At 39.4% G+C, this 21,385-nt stretch overlaps 1 protein-coding gene across 15 annotated transcripts in view; it reads left to right on the top strand.

Moving 5' to 3' along the window:
* Positions 1–5,528: 5,528 nt before the first annotated feature.
* Positions 5,529–21,385, top strand: part of LOC109994242 (multiple PDZ domain protein) — a 44,739-nt gene continuing 28,882 nt past the window's right edge. For 11 of the 15 annotated variants that reach the window (XM_065950462.1, XM_065950476.1, XM_065950464.1 and 8 more), the window contains exons 1-14: positions 5,529–5,611; positions 7,673–7,751; positions 10,465–10,631; positions 13,476–13,637; positions 15,111–15,250; positions 15,489–15,702; positions 16,124–16,246; positions 16,468–16,668; positions 17,154–17,256; positions 17,940–18,028; positions 18,426–18,675; positions 20,641–20,727; positions 21,019–21,098; positions 21,231–21,377. In XM_065950462.1, coding sequence (XP_065806534.1) covers positions 7,736–7,751; positions 10,465–10,631; positions 13,476–13,637; positions 15,111–15,250; positions 15,489–15,702; positions 16,124–16,246; positions 16,468–16,668; positions 17,154–17,256; positions 17,940–18,028; positions 18,426–18,675; positions 20,641–20,727; positions 21,019–21,098; positions 21,231–21,377 — 1,779 coding nt within the window. In that variant the 5' untranslated portion in view covers positions 5,529–5,611; positions 7,673–7,735. The remainder of the gene's footprint in view (positions 5,612–7,672; positions 7,752–10,464; positions 10,632–13,475; positions 13,638–15,110; positions 15,251–15,488; positions 15,703–16,123; positions 16,247–16,467; positions 16,669–17,153; positions 17,257–17,939; positions 18,029–18,425; positions 18,676–20,640; positions 20,728–21,018; positions 21,099–21,230; positions 21,378–21,385) is intronic. The other 4 variants (XM_065950472.1, XM_065950475.1, XM_065950471.1 and 1 more) reach the window with 1 other exon arrangement.

Raw genomic sequence — 21,385 nt, 5'->3', positions numbered from 1 at the left:
TAATCAGTAAGTCATACAGTGTTAAGACAAACTCATTACCTTTAAAAGGCTTGAAGTGAAAAGAAAGTAACTGCTGTCAAATAAAGGACTGCTATCAGGAACAGCCTATACAGAAAAGCACATAAATAAAATATCCATTTATGATTCCGTCATGGCAAACAAGTGTTTGACTAATTGCTTTACTTTCACTGTAAAGGAATAGTTAAACACTTTTGAAAAAAAAACTCCTTTTTCCTCCTTTCCATTAGTTAAAAGAGAAGATCAATATAAGTGTCATGTCTGTGCGCTACTTAAGGAGAAGGCAATTAGCTTAGTTTATCATAAAGTCTGGAGGCAGGGGAAACAGCGAGCCTGGCTCTTTCCGAAGTTTAAAAACTTGTGTAGCAGCACGTCTTAAGCTCACTAATTAACACAGTGAATCTCACTTGTTTTTCCCCACTGGAAAAAAATAAAAATGTGTTAGGGCGTCAATTTGAGACAAATAACTGGGAATTGTTATTTAGGGAGCATATGATTTATAAGGCAACAAGAAAAACAACATTCACTTACCCCTGGTATGGAATGAAATTCATGTTACTAAATGTAAAACATAAGCACAATTATATATGGACAAAATCTAATGCACCCAAAGGGTATATAAAAAAAAAACACTTACAACTATAATCCAAATCATCAGCCAGCATAAAGAGCATATATGAATTTAGAAAATATTGTTCTTTGTGCAAACCTGAATGCTGCACTGTACTCTGCTTTTAACAGAGAGGGCACCCTATGCCCACATTACCCTGTATGTTAGGCGCCATGATGACCACCTGTACCCGGTTAACAACTAGCATCCACATTGCTTAAATTAGCAGTCTGAAAGCGTCCCTCAGCACTTGTTTCCCAGTTGTTGTTTTTTTAAAATGACAAAAAAGAATCAACTAATTCAGCTCTACAGATATATTGGTATAGACCTAGATAACCTGTTTTAGCTGGAAAACTAATGTTGATCATTTGTGTTCTCGTATTTTTCACATAGACTCAGGGTGTATGGTGTTGATCAGAAGATCATGTTTTTGTTTTATCAGCTTTTGTTGCAGAGAATCCTCAGGTACGGGATGTCAGCGTGGTACAGTAATCTCTCTGTTCAGTTCAAATCTGAGCACGCTGGTTTGGTGCAGACTAACATGAAGGTTATGGGGACTGAAAACCTCTCCCTACAGTCAAACTGATCCGCTTTAAAAACTTTTGTACCGACGTCGATCAAATTCTTAATAATGTTTCTTTGGCCACATGGGTTGTGCAATGTTGTCAGAAGACAATAATTGTTTACAGATTTATTAATGATAATTAATAAATCATCTTTTTTTTTCATTGCACTTGAAAAAAACAAACATATCAAATGTGGTGCTATGGTACATGATCACAGTAATTTATTGTGTCCCATTTAATGAGTCTAAATTCAACTGGCTGTCCAAAAACGCTGGGCAAGTATGCAGGTGGTCATGTGCATCGCTACATGAAACATCAGTCATCAACAAAGAAGACACTTCTCGCAGAGATTCTTGGCATCACTTTTTTTTTTCCACCCTGTCACACATTCAGCATGGGTGTCATTTCCTTTGCAATTAACAGGCATTTTCACAAGCAACACCAAATTATAAAATCATCATGACAGATAAACACAACTCTTCAGGACGCTCTTTCTTAGCTTGTTGTGAAATGTGGACGACAAAAACAACCAGATTTGGACTGCACATTTTATGATAATAGGAGTAACTTTGATTTTTTTAAGGTTCAATACCAAAACTGTGTGCACGAGGATTGTGTATAATTGATTTAATATTACTATCTGGATTGACATGACATTTGGTGTTGACATTCCTGCTCCAAAGATGCACAAGATTGTTGATTTTGATACATGACCTCTCAAACTTCAAGCAAACAAGTTTCCAAAACCTCCAAAAACTGACCCTAGACCCCTAACGTTAAATTCAATCTGCCAATTCACATTCCCTCCAGTAAGAGACTTATTGATCACCTATGACCCTTGCAACATACATACTACACAACATAGCCAAACTATCACTTTTTAAATTCTTTGACCCTCAAGACCTTCTGACACTATCTGAAATGATCTTTGGCGCTAGCATCAGGATAACTGTGAAACTCCAACTCTGAAACCTTGCGTTGTTCATTTTTGATGAATAGGATTAAGAATAATTGGCTCAACATTAAATTACCTAGATGAAGTTTAAAGCAGTCTTATAAATTGTGGTCAAATGCAATAGAGAGATTGTCTTCATAAAACCAGGAGGCCCCTTGTACTAAGTGATTATTATTTCATTATTTTCCACCTTGTCCTATCGTATGAAAATCACAATGTCTCATTCTTTCTGTGAACCCTTTTACATCAATTGGGATGTCACCGTTTCAAAGGCTATTTGAATGTTGATGGATTTATTGGCAATAACTCAAGAACGGCAGACAATGCCAGCTTTGCCCCTGCCAATATGGCTCAGTCATTGAATTTGCGATTCCTTCAGGGGTTTTATTCTTTATTACACTATATGACTTCATACAGCTAACTGGTATCCAATAAAGCAAAGTTCTGTCAAAGAAACTATGAGGTACTGGTACAACAATGTCATTTATTATGGCTGAGAAGGTTGTCATTACACTGCTACATCACGATGACCTTGAGTAATCACTTCCACTTTTAATCCCCACTTTAAATTGCAATCAAGCCCTGCAAGCTAAGTGTGCTAACGTGACTAGCAAAATGTATAAGCTGTGATTGGGTTTGACAAATCTGATCACTGTTGTTTGGTCTGCATGATAAATGATGGAGAAAATAAAAATCAATTTTTCCAAATTCACAGAGGAACATTTCCAGCTGTCTTTTTTCATTTGTGGACAACAAATATTCATTTTTCTGTCACAGTAGAGGAAAAAAAAACAGAGGATATTTGATTTTATGAGACTGAAGTGTAAGATTACTTCTTCAAAGAAAAAATACACAAAATCCATGATCAAAAAAGTTGGCAATTATCGAATAGATGACAACTGTCCAGTGTTAGCTGCAACTCCAATCAACCATCTCTAGATTACAGGAGACAATTGGGAGGAAGATTTTGTTCATTATGCACTTCAATAAAAAAAGTAAAAGTTTAGAGAATGAAGATAAAAAATAAATAAAAATTCGTTTTAATACAATTTTTCAGACTAAAATCAAAATATCAATAAAGGTCGAAATGTCGAGAAATAATGCTGAAATGAACACGTTGAGAATAAAGTCAAAATGTTAAAAAAATAGGACATTTCTGTCTGAAGATTCCACCTCTCATTATATATTTCCCATGCCTTGCCCTAATCCTCTTCCGTAATAGACCATTCAAACAGCTGACGGTGGAAAGAAACTACTTACAAAAACGTCCTTTCCGTACTTGTGTTTAGAGTTTTCAAGTATCCATTCGTCACTTAAGAACTAAGGTTGTTGTACAAAATATTTGTACATGTTCCCATCTTACAGAACATGCATATTACTTTAGCTTGATAGCTTTAGCTGCAATGGTAAAGTATGGACTTGCAGAATGGTGTTCATCGGTGTGATTCTGCTCAACATCTCTGCCTGTGAAAAGGAACTTTTCTCAAAAGGATATGGTCTAGACCTGCTTCATCTAAACTCATCTTGTGATTTGGTGCTTTAAAAAAAAAAAAACAGATTTAATTTTCTGAAATGCATTTGAGAAGAAATGATGTTTATTTATAGTTTGTACAAACCACACACAGGTGTTTCTAATTGTGTTAATCATGTCATTATGCCATTTCGGTGCGCTTCACTTTTTTTTAATTTACTGCTTTCATTAATGTAATGAGTTACACCTGTTGTCACAGAGAACATCTCACACTGGCCACACGGAATAGATAAATGACATTTGTAGCACACAAAACACCAACAATATGAACCTATTAAGCTTCAGATTAAACAAAGCATTGGGCAATTGTAAAGGGTTAAGTACAAAGAAGGTGTGAATTGACCCCTAGATCCAGTCACAGATGTCATGTCTCGTGTCTTAAAATATGACTACTGCCTTTGATTGGCAGGTTTAAAAAAAAAAAAAAAAAAAAGATTCAGATGCCCAGTGCTGAGCTGAAATGGTTCATTTTCTTTTCTTTCTTGTTCCAATCTCTCGTCTTTGGCTGAGTCAGACCTCCCACATAAAAGTGGCTTATTGTCAAAGTAAGAGGGAAGTTACTGTGTGGATAAGAAGGAGGTAGAAGCAAAGATATAAATGGTGAAGGGATTTAGTCGGTATCAGCTCTGTGAAAGCTGCTTGTATCCCTTTCCTCCTTGTTGAAATGACTTCTTACAGAGTGACCCAGCTCTTGTCTGGATGTCTTGATCCATGAAATGTAAAAGTTCTGAAGTTTGCTATTTTTAAAGTTCAGTGGTCAGTGGGGTAAATGGACAGTTCGTGGCAATCTACCTGAGCTGCAAAGTACCTGAGATAAATAATCAGAGTATTACTTTATTGATGCTGTTAAATTTGAGTCATGACTTAAAAGGCAACAGCTCTATAACAGTGTGCATTTCAGTTTGAGTAACAGCTCGTATCAAATTTGATAAGCATGGCGATTTGCCGCCTGAAATGGAGTGCATAATCCTATAAACAGGAATTCTGGTTCTATCAGCATCCTGTGTCCTTTCCAAGGTGCTTTCTGAGATTGCAAATATATTTTACTCTCCATCAGTAATCAAACTGCACCAATAGTGCAGAGTATTAATGATTATCTGACAAGTTCAGGATGTGTGCATTCAGTTCGAGACGACATTTATAAGCACAGCGCTTTGCCCCCTCCAGTTGAACTAAGTGCGTTTTCAGAATGCTTACTCGTGTTATAGCAGGATGAGGCATACAATTCCTGCCTGACCAATGTGCCTGATTCACCCCAAAGACGTATTTTTTCAAAAACTACAGCAGCAAAAGAAATGGTAGGAGAGAAAAGTTATTCATGGAATGTGAATCCCAACACAAGTTCATGTCAATTTTGCCAAGAATGAAGCCTGCATTAAGGATTCAAGTATGGATTATCTTTTCAGCAATGACTCAACAAAAAGAGAACGATTATTCTTCCTTTTCATATTTTACAGAGCTTTGCATTTTGCTCAAGGACGTGCAAACAATGCACTACTGCACCTGTGACACACTGGTCAATTCTCCTCAGGTAGACTCTTAAAACTGAACTTAAACATATCCTGCGTTGATGCCAGGACTTAAGGGTCTTAAGGCCTTATTGCGATTGGTAAAGAACAAGCTGTTAGGTTACTGCAGTTTTATAGCTATTTGACTAAACTACCAACAGAAAGGCACATATAACCAACTACAATGGTAATTGTTTTGGGTCCAGGAGCCAGGCCTGATATTTGAGGCCTAGGTTCCAGGGCAACCAGCAAGCGGCGCTTCAGTCCCAGCTTAACTCTCTGCACCGCTACCGCTGAAAATGTCCATTGAGGCTCGAGTTACACTACGCCCCATCTTTAAGCCCCAGTCGGAGCGCCGTTAACCACAGGACAACAGTGGATAGGATAGGGGACTGGCCGTCAGGGAAGTAAAGCTCCACACTCGTAAGTGATTATTTCTGGATTAATTTAAAGACATGTAATTGAGGATTTGGAGGTGTAAAAGTAACCTTGGCTCTTGTTGCGGTCGCCTTTGTTTGGCTACAATGTCGCTCATTAGAGGGGAAACATTCAGAGGCGTCTGCTCGCTGTGGGTCACTCAGCCAAGAAAAAAAAAAAAACAGGATACAAACAACTACCAGCGTCTGTATTCGGATACATATTATGTTCTGCACACATTAAAGTGGGCGTTTTATGCCTCAAACCAGTGCTGCGTTGACTTTTCGACAGTTTCTCCCCCTCGGCAGCCTGTTGCTTCGTTTCGCTCCGCGCATGAGATGGGGAAGAAGAAGAAGAAGAAGAAGAAGGTGGAGGAGGAGGAGTTGAGAAAAGCGGATTTCCCAAAGTACCATGGCGACTTTATTCAAAAATATACCAGCAAACTGCGTTGTTTATATCAACAATGAACAGACGGTCAACATAACAAACGCGTTATCACGAAGTTTTTGCTTTGGGAAGAAGAGCTGCACGACAAATTTGACAACCTGTTATAATTAGCTCTTTGAGGCTAACATGAGATTTTTTTAATTTTTTTTTTTTACCGGCGATTATATTGGTAGAAAAACGCTACTTTAAAGTATTGATGCGCAGACTGTATGAAAGTGAGTTCGTAAGGCCCTTTATTGAATCATTACGAGCCTTTGTTTATGTGCAAATTAAATGAATCCCTTCTAGCCTACTCGCTTCAGAATAGCCTAGATCCCCAGCAGTGTTACATTTAAACAGAAATGAAACAGAGATCCGTGAATGCACCATTTATAAGCTTCAAATGTTGCCCAATATCGTATATGTTTTGATGTGCATTCTAACAACCGATGTGTTCATTCCCTGAACTGGATTGCATTTCGTTATTTGAACTAGGCTACATTCAGGTGTTTATGCATTTAAAGGGGTTGCAGTAGCAGGGACAAAGTAATATAAATATAAGTGTGGAATTCTACAGCAAATTATCAGTGCAATATTTAGATAAAATCAGCACACCTAAAAACTACTGTTCCTTTTTTACTCACTTAAACAATGCATCATGATTTGCAGGTCTAAATGAAATGATCTCGGGCAACATCGTTCTATTTTGAGAGTAATAAACACACAAAGCAAATGAAATAAAGGTAAACAAGACGAATGTTGCTGGGATCCGTTTGCCACATGTACTGAGGCTATTCTAAGACTGTATACAGGGCTTTCAATTATCCCACCAATCTCCTTTAATCGTGTAATGTCTCCCTGGCTCATGACTTGCTTGTAAACATAGCCACCTCTAAAGTCATGACGTGCATGAGATGGGAGTTGACAGCCATCACCAGCATTAACCGCGAGCATTAGTTAAATAAAAAGAGACATTAACACCTTCATGTTTTATTATTGGCTTGTTAAGATGCTATGTGTCAAGGCTTTGTGTTCATGAAATGTTTATTTCTGCTTCAATCTGCCTATCAAACACAGTGGATGTTAAAAAAAAAAAGATTCTCCTGAATTTGATGGCTGGATGGATCATTTGAATGTTCTACGATCGAATATGGACTAACCTGTTTACTCTTCCTGCTGATGGGCCATGTACAAAGCAAAACTTAGTACAACATTTACTGAAAGAAGTCCCAGGAACGTAAATTACCAAATGTTAATCCATCAATAAAAGCATTAATAAACGAGAATGGAAAAAACCTGCATTGGGTTTGTGTTCAAACAGCCTCTCTGCACCATCACACTGGAAACACAGTAAAAAGCCTGCAGTCCTTCAGCTCAATGGTTCCTCTGTGATGTTATTGTGAAGCCTTCTTAAGAGATAAATATGTCCCTCACTGAAAGGCAATAAATCCATTTTCCTTTCATGTTGACCTTTACAGTGGAGAGTGTTTAAGAAGTTGAGTTCAGAGGAGAATAAGGCTTTCCAGTTCTTGCTTCCTGTTTGTAAAAGAGTGCCTGATGGAGGAGGGAATTTGTGCCCTGATATTCAGGTCTATATGATTGTTATGAAAAAGAGCTAACCCATTATGTTGTCATTTTCAGGTAACAAATAAGGGAAGAGTTGTTGTAAATGGGTGCAAACAACAACCAACTGGACATCTAAACATGATCGAAACAATGGGTAAGTAAACCTTTTTTTTTTAAAATTGCTTTCTGACAGTGAGATGCAATTTAAGTTAACTGAGTTTAGGGCTGCAGCTAAGGATTATTTACATTACTGAACAATTCAGTCGCTGATTCAAGCGGTATATTTATTATATTTACAGACCCGAAGTGTATCCTCCATGAGCAAAGCGCTTGGCAACATTTAGCAAAGTAACAGTGGCAAGGAAAAACTGCCTTTTTCCAGGTAGAAACCTCGAGCAGGACCAGACTTATGTTGAACGTCCATCTGCTGAGACTGCATTGTGCTTGCAGAAAGAGAGATGGAAAGACAAACAAACAAACAAACAACAGCAAATAAAGCAGATGTATGGCTACAATATTAAAGGTAAACGTACAGTATACACGGTGTGGTATTAGCAGGACCAGCAAAGTATTCTACTTAACTGGTCAGTCTAATTTTAACATCAGGACTTGATGATGGAATTAGGAGGAGCAGTATAAGGAGCTGAATCCAGCATTTGTTTGACATGTTTGCGCAATAAATGAATGACAAATTCATTGATTTTAAAATTGAATATAGATGTTTTTTTCCCCCTCTCAGTCGACAAGAGACTGAGAGTCATTGTTGCAGCTCCAACTGAGTCAGTGTTTTATATAATAGTTATTTTAAATACTTGTCAAAGATATTATAGTTGTGAAATTGGTAAACAAGGAGTGTTTTGTTATTTTTCTGATATATCTTCCAAAGATAGAGCCAAAGTCTTTCATCTTTCCCTTATTTAACAGGCCAGGCTTGAGTGCCTCAGAAACCAAGTACTAAGCTTTAGTCAGATTATGTACTACTATAATAATCAGGGGGTTTTTTTAGAGTTTTTAATCTTTATTTCTTAAATCAGCATTTTTTACAAAGGGGTTTGGCGCAGTCATTTTGGGAGTCCATCTTTGCTGGCTCCTCATCTGCTTTTGGCTCAAGCATGGAGTGCTTCTCAACCAGCGTAAGAAGCCCTGGATTCAGTTCAAGGCGTGTTGACTGCCAATGTTGCCATATCTGACAATGTTGCCACATACTTGATTGTTTGTTTGTCCCCATAGAGATTTATATGTCCAGCTGTCAAGCTTGGAGCCAGACGGGTGCTGCCAGCTTCTTTCTTTAATGCCGCAAGCTGTGGTCAGTCTCAAGGCTGGCATGTTGACCGTGAGCTTATCAACTGTGGTGTGAAGGTTGGGGAATGGGGGCTGGATACAGCGGCCTTGGTAACATTAGGATATTTAAAGAAACTAAGACAGTTAAAAAGCGTTACATGGAATGAAAGTGGTGCTACATTTCTGACCATTTTTTAGACAGTTTCCTCCTCCTCTTCTGATCTAGACAAATCTTGGATTTAGAAGAAAAACAGGATGGTGGTTATCAATGAGAAGATTCACAGATTACCATTTTTATGGCTTCTGATATACCGAATATTTAATAAAGACCTCTTCAAAGTTGAATTTGCATAGAAATAACTCAATAATTACTCAAATTGTTGCTTTCTTTGACAAACAACCTGATGACAGAATATTTGCTGTGGCTCAACACTACCAACCAATTGTAGTGCAGAACACTGTCTGCTGAGCTGTGATGCTGCAGATAGTGCTAAGTTCATTGTAAACAAGATAGTCTGAGCACTTACTACTGTTTAAACATCTCAATGACACAGTTTAAAACTTCCTCTTGAATTGTTTTTGCATGAAAGATGCTGTTAAAAGTTTTCCTGTTGGAATATAAAAACATATGGGCCAATACCTACAATCCTTTGGTTCGCCCGTATCGACTTCACTGATAACATCTGTTAAACCCGCTCTTGCCACACTGTCTTTTAGAAACACACATGCATGCAACACTCTGGTGGGACTCCTCATTATGCACACTAAGTCAAGATCACTGACAATGTAACAGCCACCTGCATGGGAGCAGAAGAGAATAGGAAAAAATCTGCTCAGGCTCCATTGTCGCCAGCTTGTTTACAACCTTTGTTCAAACAACAAAGCTTTTAAGTGCAAAGAGTGCTCTGGACCTTGTGCACGCCCGATTAGGTGTTAGTCACAGTTGGTAAGCTTTGGAAATTGCTTCATTTCTGTTTTGATGACGTTGGGCTGGCCCATCCGCTCTAACAAGCCACTCTGGAGTTGCTCGATTGCGGGGCTTATGCAGGGTCCAGCAAGCAAACTGTGGAGGGTCGGCTTCTTTTATCTTTCCCTCCTGATAACCATTCTTTGCTGCTGTGCAACCCACCATTGACCCTATAGACAGCAACGGAAACATTGCTTTTCTGCAAACAAGCAGCATGCTGAGAATTAAGTTTTTCTTTCTTCTGGTATAAAGCCTGATGGTTCGTGATTTCAATATAGTAAGGTCTGCTTGTCCCCAGTCAGCCTTAGCTAAGCCTACAGGTCTCTGCATTCTTCTTTATACTTTATTTACATGCCATTGTTAAACATAAAGAGAGAAAGAGTAAAGGCACAAGCCAAATTGTAAAGCTTATTGTATATTCTTAAGAAATGAATTCAAAGAAGGATATTTACATGTAAAAATGTGGGCATGTCCAAACACAATTCCCTGTCCCACTATCTCTGCCGCCCATGTGCTGATAAAGCCTCTGTCCTCTCTCCACCTCTATCTCTCCCTGCATCCACTCCACTCCCTCACTCCAACCGGTCTCCCTGTCACTGAAATATGCGACGACTTGCAGATACCCAGCGTGCCTTGCAGGCGGTGGAGCGTCTCCAGGCCAAACTGAAGGAGCGGGGGGAGGTGCCCACCGAGGAAAAGCTCAACCTGCTCAAATCAGTGCTCCAGAGCCCCCTCTTCCACCAGATCCTGGCCCTGCAGAAGTCTGTCCAGCATCTCAGAGACCAGGTAAAGCTTTGTTGATGTCAAGACTCTAATTAGCCCGCCATCAAACATAACAACAGGACTATTTTAAGCATAAAAGTGAAGTAGGTTTTATTTGCTTGTAAACAAAGCAGACCTCATTATAGAAAGCTTAACTGGACCTGCAAGACTGTGAAATTGTTAACTATGAGTAACATTGGTGATTACAAATGAGTGATGCTACAAAGGCAACATGGAAGGTCATTAAGGGGTACAAGGTAATGGTCATTTGGAGGTCCGCAACATTAATTTATAATATCTATAAACTGCCAAAATGACAGCTGGCAGCATCAAAAACAGTAGCAGTCATATTTGTGAACTTTAATGGTCATAATGCTGGTTGAGGACGATTAGTGTGGCGACATTTTGATGTTGAGACATGAGGGAGCTTTTGGGAGTTACCCAGAGCAAGTTTGAAAACTAAAAGCAATATGATTACAATGGTTTTAGTTGCCAAAGACAGGATGCATATTTGAGGTGTTTTATAAAATTACATGGGTGTACACATACTGTACAATAAAGGAGTTTGTAGTTCTGTAATTATTCATGTTTTGAAGTATTTTCACAATGGCATTCTAATTCAGTGAAGGCTATGATAAGGGCAAAGCAGTTTAATTTAGTTCAAATTAGTGGTGGTCTTTCAAATGTAAGGTTATTCATGTGCAACAAGTCCATCTTGGTGTCTCATTGCTGAACTGCAGTGGAGCACAAAGATGGAATTTTGCGCTTAAAAGGCCTGTGCCCTTGGGAAGGTGCCCATTTAATTACACTAATTCAGGATATTGAAGCCGCATAACTGGTTTGGCTGAACTTTTGAATGCATTATTGCAAAGAAAGTAGACTGTGGAAACACATTAAGGGAGCTCTCAACAGCTGGTACAGAGAAGAGAAACAACTGCAGTGACCAGTAATGGTTTTGATGAGCATATGGGATAGTTTCACTGTTTTAAGAATATAAAATATGTGTGGAAGTCTTTTGCCAATTACATGATCACAACAGCATATCTCAGAAGAAAAAGAAACTGCTAACCTCAGTATGGTTGGAATATCTTCTGTATCGGTATACCTAGGATTGCTTCAGCCTTTATCTCTCCTGTTTCCTTTGTGACCTCACTGATTCACTTTTTGGCTCGTGTCGAGACACAAACCCTCTCCCACTTTCAACCCCCGTCCTCACTAATGTTTCAGCCATGGCAAAATTGCTGTCAGGGTTCAAGCCAGTTATAATATGTGAACATGAGCAGAGATAGTTGGTCCAAGTCAGGGACTCCTTTTCAGGCGGATTCTCTCCATAGAGAATTGAACATTTAAGTGGAAGGAAAGAGCTCTTAAGTCACAGTGGAGAGGAGCCAGGGAAAGCGTTTGAGAAATAGAGACGAAAATATGTGAGCTATGCAGAGGGAGGCAGGGATGCAAGAGCTTTTTACCCCTTGTGGAATTTAGATTATAAAAGCCCTGCTGGAATTTTTGTGTAGAAGAGATTTAGCCTATTTCAAAAGAGGTACATTCCTAAGTGTGTGTGCAGATGTATGCATGTTTGTTTTACAAAGAAATATTTATCAAGCAGTCTTTTATATTGGAAATTTAAAATGGATTTCTTCTACATTTGAACAATGGTAGAGAGACATAATTCAAGAGCTGCATCATGTTTTCATGGAGTGACAAAACCCTACTGCACTTGTTTGGTCCCCTTTAACAGAACCAAATTAGACAGAGCGTGTATTACGTTTTGAGAGCCAGACACATGAACACAGACACACACTGTCCGTCAGTCTGGCTCTACTCGTTAGGCCTTGCACAGGCCATGTCGCTATGGCGACAAGGCCCCACTCCTCCAATGAGAAACAGGCCGCTGTGTGAAGTGGGGCAGAAACAATTTCTTAAATGTGCAAGAACCAAACTGGAACTTTAATCCTCTTAGCCAGGCCCCAGCTAACAAAGCTCAAGCATGAGGACAGCAACTTAGCAGCATGCTACGCTAACTTAGCCTGGCCCATAGGGTTTTTGTTTGCAGTGTGCAGCCCTAATGTGTCCTGTCCAGTGTGGTTTTGTTTCTTAGGATTAATCTGGGACCGTGTTTAAAGGAGGCATACTTTACAGTACATCTACTCAAAGCTCTGAAAGTTGTGCGGTCGACTTCCATATATGTTCATACACAAGTTCACTCAGGCAGCTTTAGCTTGGCAGCGCCATATGCCAAATGGTGTGTTTATGAAATTATTGCAGTGCATAATGTCCGTCCTTTTGAATCCAATTCAGATGGTCATAAACGTTATGCCCTTTGGCTAATGAAACTGGAAAAACACTGTTTTATGTAGTTGTAGCTTTCATGTAATTCATCTGTCACACAAGTAAAGTCATTGCACTAATTAAAACCCGAGCTTATTAAGGCATCCAGATGGCCAGTGATGCTTTTCCCCCACCATGATGGAAATATTGTATTTGGAGTCGAGTCATTGTTGGAACATCAGCTAAGAGTCATTATCTCCTGAAGGATTAGGCTGCCATGGATCCAGCTAATCGTGCTGGGATAACCAACTCTCTGGCATCCAAGTGGCATCAGACAACCACACTTCAGTGTTCTGGTGTCTAAAATTAAATTTGCTAAATTTAAACGTTAGCGCAAGGAATTACTTGTGTTTTTTGTTCCAACTTTTAATTGTATTTGGTTGGATTAAAGCCAGTGATTGCTGCCTTCTGTAGAGGCATTTTTCTTAAATTAAAAACTGTTATGTAGCAGCAAACTAGAAACTTAACAAACGAAATCTCATCTTTTACACAGGTAAACATGAATAGTAAAATAATTAAACTTTTTTTTTTTTTTTACAGGGGACTGTGCCGCTCTCACGTGGGAGTGACCTTGATGATCACGTCGCAGCAGTCAAGCCCAATGGCAGCCATGTGTCCTGCTCAGATACTCCAGCTGCTGCATACATCAATGGCCAGACAGCATCTGAGGAGTTTGATCGAACTATTCAAACTATGGCGCAGGTACGGACAACTGTGAAGCAAGGCAATCATTGGGCAGGTCATATAACTCTGCTAGTGTCTACAGCCCGTTGTAGAGACAGCTTTTGGTGAGCTGATGGATTCATTCGTTTATTTGTGTGGTTATTAGCAAGCCTGAGACATAACTTGGGTTGGATGACTTTCTGCACCCAGTAAAGGTGCTAACCATGAGACAAGGATGACACATGAAACGATACGCCGCAATCTGTTATGAATATTATATGCAGGGGATGTGCACTCGGCCTCCTGCTCGGCCACTCTCTGTTTTTCTCTTCTAAGCTTCACCCGTCCCCTTACTCTAATGTGTCTTCGCCTGTGTCAAACTGTATCGAGATGGGTCAACGGGCTAGTGCAGTAAAGTAAAGGTGCACCGATTTGACCTGAATCAGATGATTTTCATCCTGCTTGGCTGTGACCGGTGATCGAATTGTCCTCACAAGAGGAGCTGATTCTGAGCCGATTTATTCTTTGTGAGGTATTCTCGCAGACTCACAGACAGGAGCCGTATCCTGCCATGTGCATGGCGTCACAAAACAATAGCACAACAGCCACAAGAGCACAAGCTGACGTCTCTGCAGTTTGCAAGTGAGGTGCCCATCAGCAGAGGAGATTGAGCTTTGACACACTGGAGGATAAGCAAAGCTCCTCTCCTTGCTCCTCTTGCCTGAGGGCAGATCCATGTGTCTGTGTGGCTCGTATCTGCTCTCTCTCTGACACACTGTCTCTCTTCCTCCTTCTCGCTCTGTTTTCCTGCCTCACGCTAGGTCACCGTAATATACTTTGATTGTGGTCGGACACTTAAAACCACTTTAAGGGTGTAATCAAAAAGTTTGACCTGATGTAAGACGTTGCACTTTGTAGGAAATATTATAGATTGATACTGATAACCAACTGATGTAAAACATGATAAAAACTAATTTTCATATGTTTTTGCTGTAAATTGTCGTGCTTTAAAGAGAGAAAATTGGAATCAGTCAAAATTGGTATGGGCAGTTCAGACAAGGAAAGAATCGGTTATTTGAATCAGCCTTAGATATGGCAACCGGCGCATCTCTGCTGTTACGAGAACGGCGGCCCGCTGCCAAACTTACATAGTATCCAAAGCTGGGGACCAGGACACTCTATGGACATGGGAGATCAACTGGGAGACTTCCTGTTGAAAGTTATTGTACTTCAAGATCGACTTTGTAACTTCTATTTTAAGATGGGAAGGTCACATATTGTTGCTTTAAGGGACATTCTGCTTATTTATGACACATTTCTTTTATTGTTTACACAATTAAAAAGTTCATTTTTTCCCCTTTTTGCATTGAAGATGAAAAAGGACTTACTTCACACTGAGTTCTTTTCTCTTGAGGAGCTCCACATAGACTTTGAATGGCTGCCTAAAGCTTTGATGCTATAGTGAATCAGTACAAAGCCAAATATTATACACTGCTTGTGTGTTTGATCTAGGGCCGCTACGTCCAACATGTGGACCTGCAGAAGCCAGTGTCAGGAGGTCTGGGATTCAGCGTGGTGGGACTTAAGAGCGAGAATCGGGGAGAACTTGGGATCTTTATCCAGGAAATTCAACCAGGAAGCATCGCACACTGGTATGTATCAGTCAATATTGTTCAAAGAACAGCGAGAGAGCTCAAGACTGATTCAATTTAATTATGAAAAGTCTATGTTCCAGGAAGTATTCCACATTTGGCAGTTATGTTGAATTTGATCTATTCTTCAAATCAAAACTCTACTTTGAATGCCCTCATCAGACAGTTAGAACCTCAGAGGCTCAGAAACCATTTCTAACACTATGTCACTCTTTCTACCTGCTTCTTTCCCTTACAGTGATGGGAAGCTCAAAGAAGCTGACCAGATTTTAGCCATCAATGGCCAGCCCCTGGACCAAACAGTGACCCACCAGCAGGCTATCGGCATTCTGCAGAGCGCTTCAGAGAGGGTGCAGCTCGCTGTGGCAAGAGGACCGATACCTCAGCTGGCCAGCCCTGCGGTGTCTCGCACGCCTTCTGCTGCTAGTACACTCTCAGCTAACTCCAGCGCGGTACAGACACTGCACACTCTTAACACTTCTTTCATGATTGGAAACTTGCACTTGTAAACAAACTTGTTGATTTGAAGTTCAAGGCTTAGTTATGTCTGCAAGGAAGAAACAACCTCTGACAAGATAAGCTTGAGGAGATGTACCACACTTCATTTATTACACATCCAGTTCCATCAGACAAACAGATAAAGACACCATGGACACATCCAGCATCTCAGAAAATATGACACTATGAATACAAATAGATATATATATATTTTTTAAATTGCCATAACTACTGATCAAATGTTATCCTTAATTTCATTTGGATGTTGCTATATAATAAATATAAGAAAGGCTATGTTATGACCTGGGGTTTATGGCTGCATAATTTTAAAAAAAAAGTCTTCTTTAATCTTCATTGTTTCTTCTCTTTCACTAGTGGCAGCACGTGGAGACAATAGAGCTTGTCAACGATGGCACTGGTCTCGGCTTCGGTATTGTGGGAGGAAAAACCACGGGGGTTATTGTCAAAACCATCCTTCCTGGAGGGATCGCGGATCAGGTGATTACATAAAAACATCTCTACTTTATTTATTTTGAGGGTTTTAAAATGATTCATTCACTGATTACCTTCCAATTTCTATTTCTAAATTTTAGAGATTGTTGTTACTCTTGTTGATCGTGAGCAAGCATATAATAATTCTGTGTTAGTTTTTTGTTTTGTTTGGTACTGACACATGATGGTACACATATTAAGTCAGAATAATGTGTTATTTACCTCAGGATGGCCGCCTGCGTAGTGGTGACCACATCCTGAGAATTGGAGAGACTGACCTGTATGGGATGGGCAGTGAACAGGTGGCTCAGGTCCTCAGGCAGTGTGGCAACAGGGTGAAGCTGGTTGTCACCAGGGGTCCTGTAGACGAGACTCCTTCTGTCTCTGCTGTCATGCCCGTAGTGCTCCCCACTGTCACTGAACAACAGGTGAGGAAAATGGTGTCACTTTAAAAACAACACCTAAATTGTAATTGATTAGGACACACACAGAGTCATACACTTAGATCAAAACATTTCACACCTTAAGTTCAGCGTTTTCATCTTCAGCTTTATTCTGTCTTATGCCTGACAGTATGAATCAATGAAAATAAAGAGGGTTGAAGCCTGCATCACTTGTGACTCACACTTTGGAGAGCAGGTATTGCTTTCCTGTCTCAGAAACAGCGATTTCATGGCTATTTTCAACACTCAGCTCTATTTAAGTATGAATGAATTTCAGTGACTCACTCTTCAAATGACAAATATTCTTTCCATTGGTTTTTATGGCTCACCGGTTCAAAGGGCTTTTTTCCCAAAGATGAAAAGTTTGTTTTGGTGACCATGCTGCTGTCAGATGACGGATGAATCAGCCTTAACTTTAGTTTGTGATCAGTTTTTGCACCTGTCATCCAATTTATTCAATCTTTTCACAGGGATGTGAGGAGGAGGAAGCTGAAGCGTTTGATGTGAGCCTTACTAAGAACACACAGGGACTGGGCATAACTATCGCTGGCTATGTTGGAGATAAAAATTCAGGTGAGAAACTTCAGATTACATTTTAATGTCGTGTTGAAGTTGTACTTTGTATATTAAAGCTGAAATGATACTGTATGTATTTTTCCAGCCTACAATCATTAGAAGTGTGTAATAAAAAATAATTTTGCATGTCCTGATAAACAAGTTAGATCTCCAACCTCTGCACTGGCATCTCTTAGCTTATTGCACTCTCATTGAGGTTTGGTAACTTCTTTCCACACAAAACCCAGAATAAGTCAGCTCATGCTACCTTTCCAACATCAGTTAGTTCATGGTGGATCTGGATGTTTGCTAGTACAATAGCCTCACAAATTTTATAGGATGATGTTAATGTGTCAACCTCAGTGAAAGTGAAAAACACTTCATGATATGTTTTTGCTTTATTTTCTTCCTCATCCACCTAAAAATCTATCAATCAGCTACAATGAGACAACAGACGGCTTTTTCAAACTATTTTATCGATTGAATAAAAAAACAACATAAACGACTAAATTGCTAAAACGGATTCGCAGTATTTTTCCCCCAAGGTTAGCATCGATGCATTAGCTTACAAATGCTTACACAGACTTTTTACAACACACTGAAACATCCGATGCTGTCCTCCTTTGGTCTTCTGAAATGTCTGAAATCATGACTAATGTTTGTCATCTCTGTAATATTGTTTTCTGATTCTGACTCTTCAGAGCCCTCTGGTATTTTTGTTAAGAGCATAACAAAAGACAGTGCTGTTGATCAAGATGGACGGGTTCATGTCGGAGACCAGATTATAGCTGTAAGTACCCCAAATATGACATTGGTAGCAATGACTATTGTGTCTGTGATCAGTAGCTGTGAAGGTTTTATGCTATCTGTTTTAATCATTAAGTCTACGGAGGGCAGCCCTTCCACACTGAGTAGTTCCATTTTCTGATTTAGAACTCCATGACTGAAAAGATGAAGATAAAGTGTTTTTATTTCTTGCATCATTGGAAACACAAGTTAAAGAATTGCTGTGTTCACTAAAATTCTAACACATTGTATTTTTTTACTGGTGTATTGGTGTGTTTATGTGCTCTAATGAAATATTCTTCTTAAGAATAATGAGCTTCTGTCACATAAGAATAAAAGCCTAATCCAGCATTTTTCTGGCCCGTTTAACCCTTGCTCTTACAAATGATCGCCGCCTGCAGGTAGACAGTGTTAATATCCAGGGATACACCAATCAGCAGGCAGTGGAAGTGCTCAGACACACGGGCCAGACAGTCCACCTAAAGTTGATCCGGCGGGGCTTCAAGCCTGAGGAGATCCCCCCTGCTGTTACCCCCGTCGCCACTGTCCTGACCCCATGCACCACCGCCATCCCCATCCCCACCACCACCACTGTCATGAGGGAGCTGGAGCTGGAGCTGGAGAGCAATAAAGCCGAGGAGGCTGTTCAAGGTAGGGAGGAGAGAGTGAGAGGAATTTAATGAGGGAGGGCTAAAACACAGTTTGCTTCTCATCATCCTGTAAGAAAAAAGGTGTTGTTTGATGTGCAAATTTGTCCGAGACAGGAGTTTATATTATGCAGTGATGAATGACTCCTAATTAAAATTTCACTCCAATCAACAGAAGTAAAATCCAGAAGAACTTTCAACATCATGAATTATTGGGCATTTAGTGAATATGATGTGAACTTTAGTCTGCTGTATTTGTTGATAAACTTTAATTAATTGAAACTGTTCTTGATGTTAAACAATGTTTTTTCCCTCTTAGACAGCTCCTCAAAAGCAGCAATTCAGTACAGCCATGTTATTGTCCATCTTGTCTTCATAATGGAGGGAACTGCACTTATAATTAATCATTCATAACAAAGTACAAGAGGAAAAAACTATTTTTTCAGAAATTAAATTAGATTTTGTTAAAACAATTTCTGTTGAGTGCTGCCTTTCTCACCCAACTGTTTTAGTGCACTGAAGGAATAATGTACTGCATTGACAGACCCTCGTCTTTTTCTCTTACATTTCTGTGTTTGTTACTTAAAAGATGAGTGATTTCATTCAGTCTGTTTTTCTTTTAAATATAAATTTGTGAATATTTTATTCAGACATTTTTCAATGTCCAGTGGTCCCAAAAAAGTATCTACAGAAAGAATCCAATGCTGTGTAGATCCTATGAAGTATTCAGCAATGGACAAGCATACAGAATGATGCCCAATATTTGACATGGCATCCTTGCAACTAAGAAAATGACATCTGAGTTTCCTCTTAGGCCTTCATCTAAGGTCTTCATGATATGTTACTTTTTTTTTTTTTTAATTGATATATTGTATATATACAGTATATATAAAAACTACACAGGTTAAACAGAAAGATTATAATCTTGTCAGAACTGACAGGATCTCTATGCCAATGCAAAAGTTGTTGGTTGTGATGGCTGAAGCTTGAAAGGAATTAGGCTAGGCAGCAGGAAGATGGAGCCCAAAAGCATGAAGAAAATTAGCATTCACTAGTTAAAAAGAAACATAAAAGGCAAGTATCGTCTTTGCTGCTGTAAAAACTATAATTAAGAATATTACAGCAGCACCCTCTAAGACAATAAGTGTAGAGAAAAGAGTCTTCAACAAATGTATTCATCATTGCTTTCCACCTTGGTGGATTTACCCTTGGTGTTCTCTTGGGGTAGAAAGTAAAGTTTTGCTAGCAACTAGAATGTATTTAAGTCAACTAAGCGGTCATTGGATTATGAGTTCAGCTGAATGTGCATACAAAAAGAAATTTAACTACCCAGTGAATATGTCAGCGTGAAGGTTGTTTACTTCCTTTTCACTAAATAGACCAGTTTGCTTTCGTTTTATGTGGGCATTTAAAAGCTGCTGATGTACAGGATAGATTGTGGCTTGCTGACAGCATGGGTAGTAATTTCATGGGTGACCAATTCAGTGCCCTGTGGAACTCCAAAGACATAAACAGTGGCATGAAGTATTATAAAAAGTACCAGGATCATTAAACATATATTTGAAGTCCTTGAGTGATTATGGATAACATCAGCAAAGTCTTGCATGTCCTCTTCTGACCAGTAGGGAAATTAGAGAAGTTTCTCTTCTAAGGTGAAGGTGTTAATAAAAGAGCATTAAAGAGCATTTTTTTTCTCAAATAAAAGGACATTTCAAGGCAAGGCAAGTTTATTTATATAGCACATTTCAACAACAAGGCAATTCAAAGTGCTTCACATAAGACATCAAAAGCATCACGACAGAGGAAAAAAAAAACATTCTTAAGGTAAACTCAGCATTCATCTATATTTTTGTTTTTATGAGTGCTGATATTGGAGAATAGAAAACAATTTCCAGTGGCCTGTAATGTCATTGTGTCTGTGCTGCCGCCTGCTTCTGTCTGTCTCACTGTCCATTGTGTGTTTTTACAGTCACCACAGATGAAAAGGCGCTCCACACAAAGAGTGACGGATCAGATGTCAGCCAGGCCACAGATCAGTTAACAGAAGACAAACATGGTAAGAGGCTGGGGTTCTCCAGCGGAGATACTGGGTACACATCTGACAGATAAGGGTTATTGTTGACAGGACCACACAGACTGGCCAAATACACTGTGAGGAAATACTGAGATGGGTGCTGTCGAGTAGATGCTGCACTTGTTCAAAGTTTTTAGAGTGTTAAGACTTTATTATTGCTTTGGAAATAGTTGATGTTTATGTTCCATTCCTTGCTGGGAATAGTCAAAACCCTTGCATGTTTATTTCATTTTGTATCAACGCATGTACTTTCCTTTCTATTGCGATTCAAAGGGATGAAGCTAACAGCTGTTGAAGAGGAGGAATTAATGACAAAATGGCAAGAGATTCTGGGTCCAAGTAATGAAGTTGTAGTAAGTGACTTTCTTTCTCTCATTCATCGAATTAAACTATCCAGAACTATGTTTCTTGACACTTGCTTTACAAATTATAAACAGCTCATAACTGCTGATGTAAAGACTAACCTGAGTTTGTTTGAATGTCAGGTGGCTCAGGTGGAGAAATACAGTGAGAGCAGTGGCCTGGGCATCAGTCTTGAAGCTAGCAGCGGGCACCATTACATCCGCTCTGTTCTACCTGAGGGTCCTGTTGGTCGCTGTGGCAAGCTCTTCAGTGGAGATGAACTGCTGGAGGTATGTAG

The sequence above is a fragment of the Labrus bergylta genome, chromosome 22 (genome assembly GCF_963930695.1).
Source record: "Labrus bergylta chromosome 22, fLabBer1.1, whole genome shotgun sequence".
NCBI lineage: Eukaryota > Metazoa > Chordata > Actinopteri > Labriformes > Labridae > Labrus > Labrus bergylta.
This window is presented reverse-complemented; position numbering and strand designations above follow the sequence as displayed.